Raw genomic sequence first — 17,609 nt, forward strand, 5'->3', positions numbered from 1 at the left:
AATTATCCTTTAAGCGGTTTATGACTGTCATACAGGAAAACACGTTAAATGACCACACGCATTGTCGACTTATTCTGCATAATCGGGTTAAAAACGTTGTAAACTCGCTCACTGAAGATCTAAATGTAATGCTTAAGTTTTTGTTTCTGCAGGATTGGTTTGTGGGGAGAAATAATGTGAAGAGTGATTCCAACGCTATTGTTCCTCGGACGTTATTGTTAAAGTTGTGGTGTAGACTCTGCTACTCTCGTATAATGAGAACATCTTTATGGTTATAGTTATCATCCTTCATGTGAACAGACCTTTAGACTTAGGAAGATTAACTCTAATTTATACCAATACCTCCGGCTGTTGACGGTTTCATCATGTTGCTGTTTTTATGAAAGCCGTGAGCCGTGTGTTACGGTGATTTTACCACAGATTGCTTGACATGCCATTTCTAAACCGTGGGAAACTCACAGTAACACACACACGGCCTCTTATTCCTTCATTACATCCGTCTTACGGTGGAAGAGAAGTGAACAGGTGTTACTGTGGGTTTGATAGGCTGGCGAAGGACACACTTTCTTTTGACCAGTAAAATACATTTCAAATGGAGGAAGGAGGACAGATCACTACAGGCCGTCAGCATTCAACATGTGCAACAGCGAAACACTTCACAGGTAAAGTCTGAGGACACACGGGTGGGGGGGGGGGGGGGGGGGGTATCATCATCATCAGTCTGCAGGCCGTGCAAACATTCACAGAGATGCACAGATCATTAGTGAGAAACACACGGTTTCTGAGGAGAAGGGTGTGTGAGGACACAGCTTCATGTGTAAGTCTGAGGGGAAAGGTCAAACGATTGAGCCCTACCTCGCCGTTCTGAAAGACAGAGTTCTACAACACACACACACACAAACAAACAGCGAATCAAAGCAGACCCGAGACCACTGGGCCAGCCCTGGAGTCTGAGGAGCAATGCATGAAACTGAAGCTGACCATACATATTATGGAGGATTCATTAATCTGCAGTTATGAGACCCCTGATAGGGTGTGTGTGTGTATATGTGTGTGTGAGACTCCTGCAGACTGACAGTAGGGGGCGACTCTGAGACTGAGCTCACTTTACCCAGTGTCCTTCACTGACTGCAGCACTCTCAGAGTCACTGCATGCTCAGCACTGCGGGTGTGTGTGTGTGTGTGTGTGTGTGTGTGTGTGAGGCCACCTGGCTCTCTCTCCTCCATACACACACACTGCAGCAGGGCTGGGCATTGACACAAATGTCCCGATTCGATTTCGATTCACAAGCGATTCAATTCAAATTTTTGATTCAATTCGACTCGATATCAATTCTTTTGGATGTATATCAGTAACAGTACGTCAATTTTTTAAGGAAAATAAATAAATAATTTGTTTACAAAACAAACTTTGCATCACTGCATTACAATTGCATTAAAATCATCACTTTTTAATGACATAATTATGTTTCAATTAGTTTTCTGAAATATAAACATTTAAACGCTGGCTATCATAAAAACTTGTGATAGAAGACAAAAAGTTTTTAAAAAGATGTAATGAATATGTAATATAGTGCACTTAAAGGTTGGGTAGGTAAGGCCGTGTGTCCACCAAAGCGGCTGGCTTTATTTTTCAATTGTTTTCAATGGGAACGCCGCGTTTTTAGAACGCCAGGAGCGTAACGAGCGAGTATTTAACGCTCAAGTGCTGAGCGCTCGGCGTTTTTTACAGGTCGCCGAGAGTTGAAGAATGTTTAGGCTCATCACTGTCACTTTTTAGCCAACCGTCCAATCACAGTGGAGGAGGGGCGGGACTAATACCACACGGACCAACGGATATTCTGTATCATAGCAACGATGCGTCTCAACTGAAAAAAAACTCATTAATTCCTACCGGGACGAAACAAGTGATTGGCTTGCGCGACTGTCATTCTCCGTCGCCATGACTACCGCCGCTATTACTGGCTCCGCCCGCGTGCGCGCAGTCGCAGTTTGGTGGGAGTGAATGGAATTAATGAGCTGTGTTTATTGAAGATTAAATACACTAGAGTCACTCAGTTTTTTATACTCTCTTTCAAAGTACTTGCATTTTAATTATGTATTGGTATATAAAGACAGTTTAAACAAATTTGAATAAAAGTTTTTTTTAGACAATTCTGACCTACCCTACCTTTAATTATCACAATGCTCCTCTCTAGAGTTATTTTTCATTTTGCTGTAGAAATCGTGATATTGTTTTCAGGGTTTTTCAATGAACAGAAAGTTCAAAAGAACAGCATTTATTTGAAATAAAAATCTTTTTTTAACAATGGCTCTCAAACATAATGATCTTGACAATACTCTGAGGTCCTTATTATTTTCTCTGGCACTTCTGCTGGTGACAAAGATGATGACAAAGGTTATTTTTTACTAAGAGAAACTAGACATGTCAATACATTACAATCAAATGAAATGGTAAAATAAAAAGTATATACAAAAGTATATAAGTTTTGTTTTTAAAGAAATTGATATGCATGCATTAAATTGATCAAAAACAAAAGTAAAGACTTTTACACTGCTTTAAGGGAATGTGCACGTTTGAGAACAATATGAACCACAACTCATGTTGCATTTCTTTAAGCAAGTAACTCCTTTTTATTCACTCATCAAAGCCAATTTTTCTTATATTAGATCAATATTTTTTCATATTTGGTGAATGTTAATCCATCTTGTGACTAGCACTTAACACGCCATAACATCCTCCTTTTGGATGTCTAGTAGAAGCACTGGCAAATCAACAGACATATGGAAATGGTCTTTAAAGGTGCAGTGTGTAAGTTTTAGCGGCATCTAGTGGTGAGGTTACGAATTGCACCCAACAGAAGTTACGGTGCCGACAGGAAGTGATGTCGTCGTCTGAGACAGCAGAGAGTAGCCAGTTCAGCAATGAGGTTTCCTTGTTTACTTAATTATTCAGTAAAACGATACGTTATTGCGAATATAATTGTGACTTGTTCATCATTGTGTCAGTGTTTTATTCGCTAACTTTAGCTAGCTTCTTTGCACGGAGAACATAGTGACGAAACGCGTTTGTCCGTTCAGGGCCACTGTAGAAACATGTGGACCCGCAGGTGTGTGTAGAGAGAAATGCTCATTCTAAGGTAATCCTTACATAATGAACCGTTATGTTTTTATTACCTTAGAATGAGCATTTCTCTTACGCAATACACCTTTAAGCCAATTAAAGGTGCCAAGTCAATCAAGTCACCTTCATTTATATAGCGCTTTTAACAATATAGATTGATTCAGGACCATTGATTCATGGATTCAGGATCACGGTTGCCTCGTGTTGGAGATCTTCAATGGTACTGAACCACAGGCCATTATGCAGAATAATATGACTTGACTTTCATACAAACCCCAGGAGACTGTGAAGGAAAAGCATGAGGCACTGAGAGATGGACCTGGAGACTGACCTCCGCACAAACTTCGAGGTGATCTTGCTGATGAAGCCCGAGGAGGCCCCGCGCCGGGCCTGGGCGAGGGCGCCGGTGTCGTGGGACAGCGTGGGCGAGGCGGGGGGGCCGTTGTAGGTGGCGCTGCGCCGGTCTCTGAGCTGCGCCCCGTGGAAGGTGCTCCGGCTCGAGGTGCCCCGGGGGAAGCGGGTCCGGTCCGGGGTCATGCTGCTGATGCTGTGAGCCGACGGAGACGTGGACGGAGCCCTGCACACACACACACACACACACATTAAAGTGATTAAAACAAACTAACAAGTGGAACTGCACTCAGAATGAATAATCAAAACCACAACCGTTTAACACCGTGTCCTAACCAGACACGATGCAACAAATAATTTGTCTGTCCACACTAGACGCGACGCAATTGTGAGATGCGTCAAAATCAATCTAAACCCACAACCATTCAGAACAGCGTGTGGGTGGAGTCTCGCTACGAGTGCACAGCCAATCAGAACAGCGTGTGGGTGGGGTCTCGCTACGAGTGCACAGCCAATCAGAACAGCGTGTGGGTGGGGTCTCGCTACGAGTGCACAGCCAATCAGAACAGCGTGTGGGTGGGGTCTCGCTACGAGTGCACAGCCAATCAGAACAGCGTGTGGGTGGAGTCTCGCTACGAGTGCACAGCCAATCAGAACAGCGTGTGGGCGGAGTCTCGCTACGAGTGCACAGCCAATCAGAACAGCGTGTGGGTGGAGTCTCGCTACGAGTGCACAGCCAATCAGAACAGCGTGTGGGCGGAGTCTCGCTACGAGTGCACAGCCAATCAGAACAGCGTGTGGGTGGAGTCTCGCTACGAGTGCACAGCCAATCAGAACAGCGTGTGGGTGGAGTCTCGCTACGAGTGCACAGCCAATCAGAACAGCGTGTGGGTGGAGTCTCGCTACGAGTGCACAGCCAATCAGAACAGCGTGTGGGCGGAGTCTCGCAGCGAGTGCACAGTCAATCAGAACAGCGTGTGGGCGGAGTCTCGCTACGAGTGCACAGCCAATCAGAACAGCGTGTGGGCGGAGTCTCGCAGCGAGTGCACAGTCAATCAGAACAGTGTGTGTGCAGAGTCTCGCTACGAGTGCACAGCCAATCAGAACAGCGTGTGGGCGGAGTCTCGCAGCGAGTGCACAGCCAATCAGAACAGCGTGTGGGTGGAGTCTCGCTACGAGTGCACAGCCAATCAGAACAGCGTGTGGGTGGAGTCTCGCTACGAGTGCACAGCCAATCAGAACAGCGTGTGGGCGGAGTCTCGCAGCGAGTGCACAGTCAATCAGAACAGCGTGTGGGCGGAGTCTCGCAGCGAGTGCACAGCCAATCAGAACAGCGTGTGGGCGGAGTCTCGTGGCGAGTGCACAGCCAATCAGAACAGCGTGTGGGCGGAGTCTCACGGCGAGTGCACGGCACCAGAGAGTAATCTTGACGGCACTCGCAAAAAAATGGATAAGTACATTATCAAATTCACAATTATTACACCATTTAAACATTATTAAAAACACATAGGCTACTGAGTTACTAAAACAATCTTTGTCAAAGAATACACTTGTTTACAGTTTGAACATTCTTGTTTCCATTTGTTTAATTTCAAGATCTGAGGTGAATTATCCATTGTTGCTTTTACAGCTACAAAGCTGGAGCACTAAATGATATTCAAAGTCACATGACACGCTTTTAACATTAAATAAAGCACATAAACAGTGCCTGAGATTATCATTTTTGGATATTTTATAATAAAAAATCTTACATATTGTACCTTTAACATGGAAAATAGGCATTTTATCGCACGTTGTGTGTAGTTAGGACACGGTGTAACACTTCACATAGTTTATCTATAAACCCAGCTGAATCTCTGAACAGGGTTATCATCAGTGCTTTAATAATAATAATAATACCTTTTATTTTTAGGCGCCTTTCAAGGCACTCAAGGACACCTTACAACATAAAAGGTAAATCAGTAAAATACAAAGCTATGCAAAAAGACAGACAAACAGATCCAACATACAATCAACAAATCAAACAATCAAATCACTATAAGCTATTCTAAACAGATGCGTTTTAATCTGAGCTTTAAAAAGGGAAATTGTAACTATTACAAGTAATGTTAGATTACTTTACTTTTGCATTACTTTTTTTGGACCACAAAACCAGTCTAGAGACTCACAGGTATATCTGTGGCAATAGCCAACAATACAGTGTATGGGTCAAAATTATAGATTTTTCTTTTATGCCAAAAATCATTAGGATATTAAGTAAAGATCATGTTCCATGAAGATATTTAGTAAATGTCCTACCGTAAATATATAAAACATGTATTTTTGTGAGTGAATGCAGCACAATCATGAACATAAACGCACAACTTTAAAGGAGATTTTCTCAATGTTTTGATTTTTTTGCACCTTCAGATTCCAGATTTTCTAATAGTATATCGGACAAATATACATCCTAACAAACTATTCAATTTCAAAAACAATTTCGAAAAATGTGACCCATGTGACTAGTTTTGTGGTCCAGGGTCACATGTCTCATTCTCTTTCAGGCCGTTTAACGTTTAACAACAATATAACATACACCTTCTTTTTCTTGGAAATATGCATGTAGAATATTATAATAGTCTGGCCACTGTGAATATTTCCTGAGCCCTAGAGCGAAGTATGCCGAACAAAAGATCTCTTAACATTGCGGTTAATATTACCTACTGTACAACTCTTCTTATTGAAAGTTTAAGGCGAGACACTAGAGACAAATAGCATTTTATCTACTTGCGTATGTAGGTTTCAATCACAGTACACATCTTTAAAGGCATGTTTACTCAAAATTAGATTTTTGTTTTCTCCATGTTGTTGTTCATGTATAATTTGCCTGATTTTATACAGCATTTTATTCCTAAAACATGTTAATCCTTTTCTCTTTGTGGCTGTTGAGAGTATTTTCTGATTTATGGAGTGATGAAAAGAGATTTCCAAAATCCCCTCAGTAAAAACCTTTAATATAGCAAAAAAAGACACAAGAATTCTGAACCCGACTTTATCCAGTGTTCAGATTTTAGTTCTAGAAATGTATGCAAATGAGTGCATATTTAATTCTGTTTATTTTTTTATTTTTTATTTAGAAGGGACAGTGCATATTAATGAGCGTACAATCGAAATTGACGTAAATACGCCGGATTTAGCACAGTGCTAGTTTCCATCCGTAGTCCCAGACATACAAAATTTTAAAAAAGAAAAGAAAAGAAAAAGCACAAACATACATAACAACGAATACACATAAAGCTACAAAACATTAAGAGTACCTATCGTAAATGCCTGTGCACAGACATCCCATGCTTATTACTATATAAAAATATACATAAATCTACTTGTTACTGTATAAAAATATAAATAAATCTACTTGTTACTGTATAAAAATATAAATAAATCTACCTATCGAAATCTACATTTTTACCTAATGTTCACATTTTTGATTATTATCCAGCCATCTTTTTAGCTGTTTCTTAAATGATGCAAAGGTGGGGTTACCTCTAATTTCCGAGGGCATACTGTTCCAATTTGTGCAGCCTTTAATAGAGAGGACATTTTATTAAAAGTGTTTGCCACGATCGTAGGATCTTTAACCAGGGCATTATTCACAACTAACTCAAGAGCTGTAGTTTCCTTTTTATTGTGTTTGTGTCTACCTAATAGTTTATTTAAAATTTGCCATGTTTTTTTCCCGTTACCTCTTGTACTTTCTATAATGGAAACAAAAAAATCTGCTTTGGCTTTTCTTATAGTTTGTATAGCTTTATTACATGCATGTGTGAATTTTTCCCTGTCAGTGGACAAACCAGATTTCAGGTATTGTTTGAGCAGCACATCTCTTTTTTTTAATAGATGTTTACAGGTTTGATTTAACCATGGTAGATTATTTCCCTTCTTGGCCCCATAGCTCCTCTTACGGGTGAAGGAGGACACCACCTCTTTGAGTTTGTTGATAAAATTGTTACAACTGCTTTCTATATTTTTTGACAATAATGTTTCCTCCCAATCAACCATTTTCAAGGCTGTATTGAGGTTCAGTGTTTGATTTTTAGGTATAAAGTTTAATTTAACATCGGAGGAATGAGGAGCACTATTTAATTTTAGATACCTCTGTTTTGAAAGCTTCCTAGAAAATAAAATCATGTTGTGGTCTGATAAACCATTTAACTGGATAACACCTCATTTGCATATTTAAACATAACACTTAAAAAAAATTGTAATACAAAAAATGTTTGCAAGTCTTAATGTAATCAATCAACCGTGGAAGTTTGGTGACAACTATTAAATAATTTTCTTTACTTTGCATTCAAGTAATGCGTTTTGTTACTTTTCCTCACATGAATGCCAAGTCTAAGTGACTACGTTACGGAGAAGAGAGAGAATTTGAATATAATAGTTTTAAAAATGTTTAAGCATATTAATTAAACTAAAAAATAATGTGCGTTACCTCTTTAAAAAAGTACAATTATTAAGTAATGCGTTACATCAAAAAAGTTATCCGATTATGTAATACATGTTTACTAATGCTTTACCCCAACACTTGTTATTATAGTTAACAAAAATTCTAAACAATAATAAAAAAAGAAATTAATTACTTTATTTCATCTAGTAACATTTCTAATTTAATTTAGTTTAACTTGAAGATGTACTAAAATAACTCAAACTAAATTAAAACTATACAGATTAAAAAAATATATAATAAAATGACAAAAACACAAAAAATGTATTGAAATTGAAAATCGAATAAATATGAAATTCAAAACATGAATAAAACTATAATAGTATCTCAATGACAGCAAAATCTCTGAAACACCAGAGTGTGTGTCCTCACCCCTTGAACTCGGTGTTGTCCTCGATGGGCGGCAGCGGGGACTTGTTGGGGTGTCCCGAGGCGGACATGGACTTGACGTGCCGCGGGCGAGTGGAGGCCCCGGCCGAGGACCCGCCGGGAGACACCGAGGAGGAGGCGCTCGCAGAGCCCGACATCTCCGTCAGACTGAGATACACACCACACACACACACATTTGCACATCAGCATCAAGAGAGCCACTGAACAGTTTTGCGTATCGAGTTCTTCGGGGGTAAAACAAATGTTTTGCAGATCCTTTCACACCAAGAGAAATCAAACTTAAAGGTTGTGTAGGTAAGAATTGTCTAAAGAACTTTTTTTTAAATTGGCTTAAACTGTCTTTATATACCAATACATAATTAAAATGTAAGTACTTTGAAAAAGAGAGTATAAAAATTGAGTGACTCTAGTGTATTTAATCTTCAAAAAACACAGCTCATTAATTCCTACCGGGACGAAACAAGTGATTGGCTTGCGCAACTGTCACTCTCCGTCGCCATGACTACCGCCTCTATTACTGGCTCCGCCCACGTGCGCGCACCCGTTTTTAGGTGGGAGTGAATGGAATTAATGAGCTGTGTTTATTGAAGATTAAATACACTAGAGTCACTCAGTTTTTTATACTCTCTATTTCAGAGTACTTGCATTTTAATTATGTATTGGTATATAAAGACAGTTTAAGCCAATTTGAATAAAAGTTTTTTTTAGACAATTCTGACCTACCCTACCTTTAAGCTTAATTAATTTTGCATGTTTTTTTAATGTATAATGAAACCAAAGACCAGACAGAACTCATTTTGGAGGGAAATGTGCAGGATTTTGCATAATGAATTTGAACATGGTAAAATGTGTAAGTTTTTCAACTGCTTATAACTATAAATAATCCACGGAAGTGCAATTATACTGTAAATCGATAAAAAAAAACGAAAACGTATTGATCACAAATTGTTCTGTAATTAATCGCGATTAATCGAATCTAACATTAACATTTTTTATATATTTTTATGTTGAAATACTTTCACATTGAATTTCCAAATTAACGTAGAAACAACATAAAGACGGTTTATTTTAAAAGGGGTGATTAAATATGATTTGACTTTTCTAACTGTAGTTAGTGTGTAATGTTGCTGTTTATCATAAACAACATCTGCAAAGTTACAACGCTCAAAGTTCAAAGCAAAGGGAGATATTTGCTTTTACAGAAATAGTTTTTAAATACTACAACAAACGGCTGGTAGGAACTACACAACATTCCTCCCGGGTTAGTGACGTCACCAACCCTAAAATTTACATAAGCCCCGCCCCCAGAACACGATTTATAGATTATCATGACAGGATATGCTAATCAATGACTAGAAGATAACTCCACATAAGCTTCATAAATTCATCAACTAACTATTCAGAAATGTCCTTGTTGTCACTTCTTCTTGAGTCTCTCCATGTTTCTGACTCCGGTTTGAACATAAAAGGCTAAAAGTTTTTTAAATTTCAGTGTGTGTGTGTGTGTGAGGTAAAAGGACACAAGCTCTTGAAGCTCCGCCCCCTGTGAAGCTCCGCCCTGGAGCAGCAGCTCATTTGCATTTAAAGGGATAGTTCACTTTAAAATGAAAATTCTGTCATCATTTACTCACCCTCAAGTTGTTTCAAACCTGTATTAATTTATTTCTTCTGCTGAACACAAAGAAAGATATTTTGAAGAATGTCAGTAACCAAACAGTAGTCTGTACCCATTGACTTCCATAGTATTTTTTTTTCCTACTATGGAAGTCAATGGGTACAGTCTACTGTCTGGTTACTGACATTCTTCAAAATATCTTTCTTTGTGTTCAGCAGAAGAAATAAATTAATACAGGTTTGAAACAACTTGAGGGTGAGTAAATGATGACAGAATTTTCATTTTAAAGTGAACTATCCCTTTAAAGGGACACACACAAAATGGTGTGTTTTTGCTCACCCTCAAAAAGTGACTTTAACGTGCTATATAAAAATATCTGTGGGGTATTTTGAGCTAAAACTTCACACACACACTCTGGGGACATCAGAGACTTATTTTACATCTTGTGAAAAGGGCATTATACCCCCCCCCTTCAAAATTGTGTTTAATGTTAAATTGTTTTACTGAGTGGCAGGGGAAAAATGGATGCTGTGTTAATTGGTAATTATTTTTAACACGGTAAACAGAAGAAGAAAAAAAAAATCTTCTTTTTCTTCTAAATCTTCTTTTTTTTTTTTACATTCAACAGTTCTACAAGCAAACGTTTTTTTTTTTTATTAACTTACATTTCACAACCAATATGGCCAGATTTAACAATTTTTTTTTGCTCTGTTAAACAAACATCATCAATTTCCCCATGAGGATGATCAAGTAGTCAAGTCAAGTCTTCTCTTGTTTGCTATCATCACGGCTGGAATGACACGTGACCCAAAGGCTGCCCTCTCATTGGTCTTTGCGTGGAGAGGTCTATGTGAGTGTGATTGTGAACACTGTGGTGTGAATGAGGAAGAGGAGCGTGAGACTGCGGTCACCTGCTGTCTTTGCCGTTAGGGATCGCCGAGTGCCGCTCTGTGCTGGATCTGTCACACACATATGTGTTTCTCCTGGTCATTCCAGCAGCGCTGTTCTGCTCACACAACACACACACACATTACTCACACACACACACCGAGAGCGCGTGGCCTGCTGCTAGTCATGTGCCAGCTGCGGTGAGGCCTCACCCCTGAAGCGGAGGTCTTCCTGCGCTCCTGGGCCACCAGCGGAGAGACGGCCACGTCTGCTTTAGAGCCGGAGGACGCCAGCTTACGGGACGCGTCCCACTCCTCCTTCTTCTCCCCCTCCACGCTGTTGGCCTGCGAGCGCTTGGTGTAAGACACGGTCGGGGGGATGGACGGGGCAACTGCAGAGACAGCACACCTTTACACCCATGCAGCTTTGCGGATCAAAACATGTCGGCTCACAATCGCACATCAGCAACTTTGGGTTCTTTTCAAATATGGACAATCAAGTCTAATATTTTCCCATAATAATATATTCATGCCTTATAGTTGCATAAAGCTAGGCGATAATATAGTTTACATATTGCAAACATACAAGCGTATAAGTAGGGGTGGGCGATATGGCAAAAATATCATATCACGATTCACGATTTTATCACGATTCCTTTTCATGTTGGTTTTACTATTTTGCAATTGACTGAGCATCACAGCCAAACTAATGTCCTTATTTTAAAAACAAAGCCTTAGGTAACAACATATAAAATAAAAAAGAATGGCAGACATTTAGGCCAAAGTGGCGAAGATAAAAAATATTTGTCATTTTCTTTTTTATTAAAAATTAATAACAAAGATACACATACACAACTTAATATACAAATGAAATAAACATTTTTTTCAGCTACAGGTGTATTTAACAGCATTGAAGAAAGTAATTAAATAAACAAATATGAAAAAAAAAACACAACATAGACTTCACTGTATAAATTTTACATTGATTCTTATTAAAGCTACTATTAAAGTTCTCAGTCAAGAGTGAGTGAGATGCTCTTTGTATTTTGTTGTTTTATTAACGGGGATAGTTCTCCCAAAATTTTTAATTGTCATTATTTACATTTCAAACCTGCATAAGTCTCCCTCTTCTGTTGAAAATAAAAGTTATTTGGAGGAATGTGGGTAACCAAACAGTTGATGTACCCCAGTGACTTCCATAATAGTTTTTTCCTACTATGGTAATCAATGGGGACCAGCAACCGTTAGCCACACTCCTCAAAATATCTTCTTTTGTGTTCAGCACAAGAAATAAATTAATACAGGTTTGGAACAACATTAGAGAGTGAGTAAATAATGACAGAATTTTTATTTTTGGGTAACTGTCCCTTTAAGGACAAGCGGCAGCATGTTTACTATTAGGGCTACTGTCACTTTAAGATCTGCGCGCAACGAGTCTCCACGCATTTGACAAGCAGATTTTTTCTATTGTTCTTTCACTTTAGACATAACCAACTTTGTTTATGTAAACCTTGTGTGTATTTGACAGTATTAGCGCAATAAGACTCGAAAGATAACTTAGTCCAGTAACAGGGGCTGTTATACAGGCTTTTAGTGCATGTGTGCGTCGGGGTGTAACGTTATTGCGCTCAGAAAAGCGCCCGTTAGAACAGCGCATCAGCAGCGAATGGCATGTTTAACCGGCAAGGCTTTAAAGCACATGCAAATAATACATTTTTATGAACTACAGTGTCCCGTTCCTCTGCATTTCATGTGGATATACGTCGCGCTGTACAGTATGTTGAGACGGAGGCGCCAGAAATGCAAACTGATAAAATGGACGATCCTACGATATTTCTTCAAAAGCAGATCGTGGAGACATTTATCGTCCACGATCAAAAATCGTAATATCGCACACCCCTACGTATAAGCGCCCTACGCTAGTGTACTGTATCGCCCTACGCTAGTGTACTGTATCGCCCTACGCTAGTGTACTGTATCGCCCTACGCTAGTGTACTGTATCGCCCTACGCTAGTGTACTGTATCGCCCTACGCTAGTGTACTGTATCGCCCTACGCTAGTGTACTGTACCGCCCTACGCTAGTGTACTGTATCTCCCTACGCTAGTGTACTGTATCTCCCTACGCTAGTGTACTGTATCTCCCTACGCTAGTGTACTGTATCTCCCTACGCTAGTGTACTGTATCGCCCTACGCTAGTGTACTGTATCTCCCTACGCTAGTGTACTGTATCGCCCTACGCTAGTGTACTGTATCGCCCTACGCTAGTGTACTGTACCGCCCTACGCTAGTGTACTGTATCTCCCTACGCTAGTGTACTGTATCGCCCTACGCTAGTGTACTGTATCTCCCTACGCTAGTGTACTGTATCGCCCTACGCTAGTGTACTGTACCGCCCTACGCTAGTGTACTGTATCGCCCTACGCTAGTGTACTGTACCGCCCTACGCTAGTGTACTGTACCGCCCTACGCTAGTGTACTGTATCGCCCTACGCTAGTGTACTGTATCGCCCTACGCTAGTGTACTGTATCGCCCTACGCTAGTGTACTGTATCGCCCTACGCTAGTGTACTGTATCGCCCTACGCTAGTGTACTGTACCGCCCTACGCTAGTGTACTGTACCGCCCTACGCTAGTGTACTGTATCGCCCTACGCTAGTGTACTGTATCGCCCTACGCTAGTGTACTGTACCGCCCTACGCTAGTGTACTGTATCGCCCTACGCTAGTGTACTGTACCGCCCTACGCTAGTGTACTGTATCGCCCTACGCTAGTGTACTGTACCGCCCTACGCTAGTGTACTGTATCTCCCTACGCTAGTGTACTGTATCTCCCTACGCTAGTGTACTGTATCTCCCTACGCTAGTGTACTGTATCTCCCTACGCTAGTGTACTGTATCTCCCTACGCTAGTGTACTGTATCTCCCTACGCTAGTGTACTGTATCGCCCTACGCTAGTGTACTGTATCGCCCTACGCTAGTGTACTGTACCGCCCTACGCTAGTGTACTGTATCTCCCTACGCTAGTGTACTGTATCGCCCTACGCTAGTGTACTGTATCTCCCTACGCTAGTGTACTGTATCGCCCTACGCTAGTGTACTGTACCGCCCTACGCTAGTGTACTGTATCGCCCTACGCTAGTGTACTGTACCGCCCTACGCTAGTGTACTGTACCGCCCTACGCTAGTGTACTGTATCGCCCTACGCTAGTGTACTGTATCGCCCTACGCTAGTGTACTGTATCGCCCTACGCTAGTGTACTGTATCGCCCTACGCTAGTGTACTGTATCTCCCTACGCTAGTGTACTGTATCGCCCTACGCTAGTGTACTGTATCGCCCTACGCTAGTGTACTGTATCGCCCTACGCTAGTGTACTGTATCGCCCTACGCTAGTGTACTGTATCGCCCTACGCTAGTGTACTGTATCGCCCTACGCTAGTGTACTGTATCGCCCTACGCTAGTGTACTGTACCGCCCTACGCTAGTGTACTGTATCTCCCTACGCTAGTGTACTGTATCTCCCTACGCTAGTGTACTGTATCTCCCTACGCTAGTGTACTGTATCTCCCTACGCTAGTGTACTGTATCTCCCTACGCTAGTGTACTGTATCTCCCTACGCTAGTGTACTGTATCGCCCTACGCTAGTGTACTGTATCGCCCTACGCTAGTGTACTGTACCGCCCTACGCTAGTGTACTGTATCGCCCTACGCTAGTGTACTGTATCGCCCTACGCTAGTGTACTGTATCGCCCTACGCTAGTGTACTGTATCACCCTACGCTAGTGTACTGTATCGCCCTACGCTAGTGTACTGTATCGCCCTACGCTAGTGTACTGTATCGCCCTACGCTAGTGTAGTGTATCGCCCTACGCTAGTGTACTGTATCGCCCTACGCTAGTGTACTGTATCGCCCTACGCTAGTGTACTGTATCGCCCTACGCTAGTGTACTGTATCACCCTACGCTAGTGTACTGTATCGCCCTACGCTAGTGTACTGTATCGCCCTACGCTAGTGTACTGTATCGCCCTACGCTAGTGTACTGTATCGCCCTACGCTAGTGTACTGTATCGCCCTACGCTAGTGTACTGTATCACCCTACGCTAGTGTACTGTATCTCCCTACGCTAGTGTACTGTATCTCCCTACGCTAGTGTACTGTATCGCCCTACGCTAGTGTACTGTATCGCCCTACGCTAGTGTACTGTATCGCCCTACGCTAGTGTACTGTATCGCCCTACGCTAGTGTACTGTATCGCCCTACGCTAGTGTACTGTATCTCCCTACGCTAGTGTACTGTATCTCCCTACGCTAGTGTACTGTATCGCCCTACGCTAGTGTACTGTATCGCCCTACGCTAGTGTACTGTATCTCCCTACGCTAGTGTACTGTATCGCCCTACGCTAGTGTACTGTATCGCCCTACGCTAGTGTACTGTATCGCCCTACGCTAGTGTACTGTATCGCCCTACGCTAGTGTACTGTATCGCCCTACGCTAGTGTACTGTATCGCCCTACGCTAGTGTACTGTATCGCCCTACGCTAGTGTACTGTATCGCCCTACGCTAGTGTACTGTATCGCCCTACGCTAGTGTACTGTATCGCCCTACGCTAGTGTACTGTATCTCCCTACGCTAGTGTACTGTATCTCCCTACGCTAGTGTACTGTATCTCCCTACGCTAGTGTACTGTATCTCCCTACGCTAGTGTACTGTATCGCCCTACGCTAGTGTACTGTATCGCCCTACGCTAGTGTACTGTATCGCCCTACGCTAGTGTACTGTATCGCCCTACGCTAGTGTACTGTATCTCCCTACGCTAGTGTACTGTATCTCCCTACGCTAGTGTACTGTATCGCCCTACGCTAGTGTACTGTATCGCCCTACGCTAGTGTACTGTATCGCCCTACGCTAGTGTACTGTATCGCCCTACGCTAGTGTACTGTATCGCCCTACGCTAGTGTACTGTATCGCCCTACGCTAGTGTACTGTATCTCCCTACGCTAGTGTACTGTATCGCCCTACGCTAGTGTACTGTATCGCCCTACGCTAGTGTACTGTATCTCCCTACGCTAGTGTACTGTCTCTCCGTACGCTAGTGTACTGTATCGCCCTACGCTAGTGTACTGTATCGCCCTACGCTAGTGTACTGTATCACCCTACGCTAGTGTACTGTATCTCCCTACGCTAGTGTACTGTATCTCCCTACGCTAGTGTACTGTATCGCCCTACGCTAGTGTACTGTATCGCCCTACGCTACGCTAGTGTACTGTATCGCCCTACGCTAGTGTACTGTATCGCCCTACGCTAGTGTACTGTATCGCCCTACGCTAGTGTACTGTATCACCCTACGCTAGTGTACTGTATCTCCCTACGCTAGTGTACTGTATCTCCCTACGCTAGTGTACTGTATCGCCCTACGCTAGTGTACTGTATCGCCCTACGCTAGTGTACTGTATCGCCCTACGCTAGTGTACTGTATCGCCCTACGCTAGTGTACTGTATCGCCCTACGCTAGTGTACTGTATCTCCCTACGCTAGTGTACTGTATCTCCCTACGCTAGTGTACTGTATCGCCCTACGCTAGTGTACTGTATCGCCCTACGCTAGTGTACTGTATCTCCCTACGCTAGTGTACTGTATCGCCCTACGCTAGTGTACTGTATCGCCCTACGCTAGTGTACTGTATCGCCCTACGCTAGTGTACTGTATCGCCCTACGCTAGTGTACTGTATCGCCCTACGCTAGTGTACTGTATCGCCCTACGCTAGTGTACTGTATCGCCCTACGCTAGTGTACTGTATCGCCCTACGCTAGTGTACTGTATCGCCCTACGCTAGTGTACTGTATCGCCCTACGCTAGTGTACTGTATCGCCCTACGCTAGTGTACTGTATCGCCCTACGCTAGTGTACTGTATCGCCCTACGCTAGTGTACTGTATCGCCCTACGCTAGTGTACTGTATCTCCCTACGCTAGTGTACTGTATCTCCCTACGCTAGTGTACTGTATCTCCCTACGCTAGTGTACTGTATCTCCCTACGCTAGTGTACTGTATCGCCCTACGCTAGTGTACTGTATCGCCCTACGCTAGTGTACTGTATCGCCCTACGCTAGTGTACTGTATCGCCCTACGCTAGTGTACTGTATCTCCCTACGCTAGTGTACTGTATCGCCCTACGCTAGTGTACTGTACCGCCCTACGCTAGTGTACTGTATCGCCCTACGCTAGTGTACTGTATCTCCCTACGCTAGTGTACTGTATCTCCCTACGCTAGTGTACTGTATCGCCCTACGCTAGTGTACTGTATCGCCCTACGCTAGTGTACTGTATCGCCCTACGCTAGTGTACTGTATCGCCCTACGCTAGTGTACTGTATCGCCCTACGCTAGTGTACTGTATCGCCCTACGCTAGTGTACTGTATCTCCCTACGCTAGTGTACTGTATCGCCCTACGCTAGTGTACTGTATCGCCCTACGCTAGTGTACTGTATCGCCCTACACAAAAGAATATATTTGGAAGAATGTGGCTAACCAGACAGTTGCTGGTCCCCATTGACTTCCATAGTCTTTTCCAGCACTTTAGACACAGTTGCTCCGCTGCGCTTAAAGAAGATTAAAGAACATAGTCCAACGCCGTGGCACAACGAGCACACTCGGGCCCTTAAAGGAACACTCCGACTTTTTGGGACTTTAGCCTATTCAACGTATCCCCCAGAGTTAGATAAGTCCATACATACCTTTTTCATCTCCGTGCGTGC

The 17,609-nt window shown here is 42.5% G+C and overlaps 1 protein-coding gene across 2 annotated transcripts in view; it reads right to left on the bottom strand.

The window, feature by feature from the left end:
- mark1 (MAP/microtubule affinity-regulating kinase 1) overlaps nt 1–17,609 on the bottom strand; it is a 72,364-nt gene that overhangs the window by 7,701 nt on the left and 47,054 nt on the right. For both annotated transcript variants that reach the window (XM_079594076.1, XM_079594075.1), the window contains exons 13-16: nt 11,064–11,242; nt 10,875–10,969; nt 8,331–8,495; nt 3,456–3,701 (exon numbers count right to left, since the gene is read on the bottom strand). In XM_079594076.1, the coding sequence (XP_079450202.1) occupies nt 3,456–3,701; nt 8,331–8,495; nt 10,875–10,969; nt 11,064–11,242 (685 nt within the window). The remainder of the gene's footprint in view (nt 1–3,455; nt 3,702–8,330; nt 8,496–10,874; nt 10,970–11,063; nt 11,243–17,609) is intronic.

Source organism: Phoxinus phoxinus (genome assembly GCF_949152265.1).
Source record: "Phoxinus phoxinus genome assembly, chromosome: 20".
Lineage (NCBI taxonomy): Eukaryota > Metazoa > Chordata > Actinopteri > Cypriniformes > Leuciscidae > Phoxinus > Phoxinus phoxinus.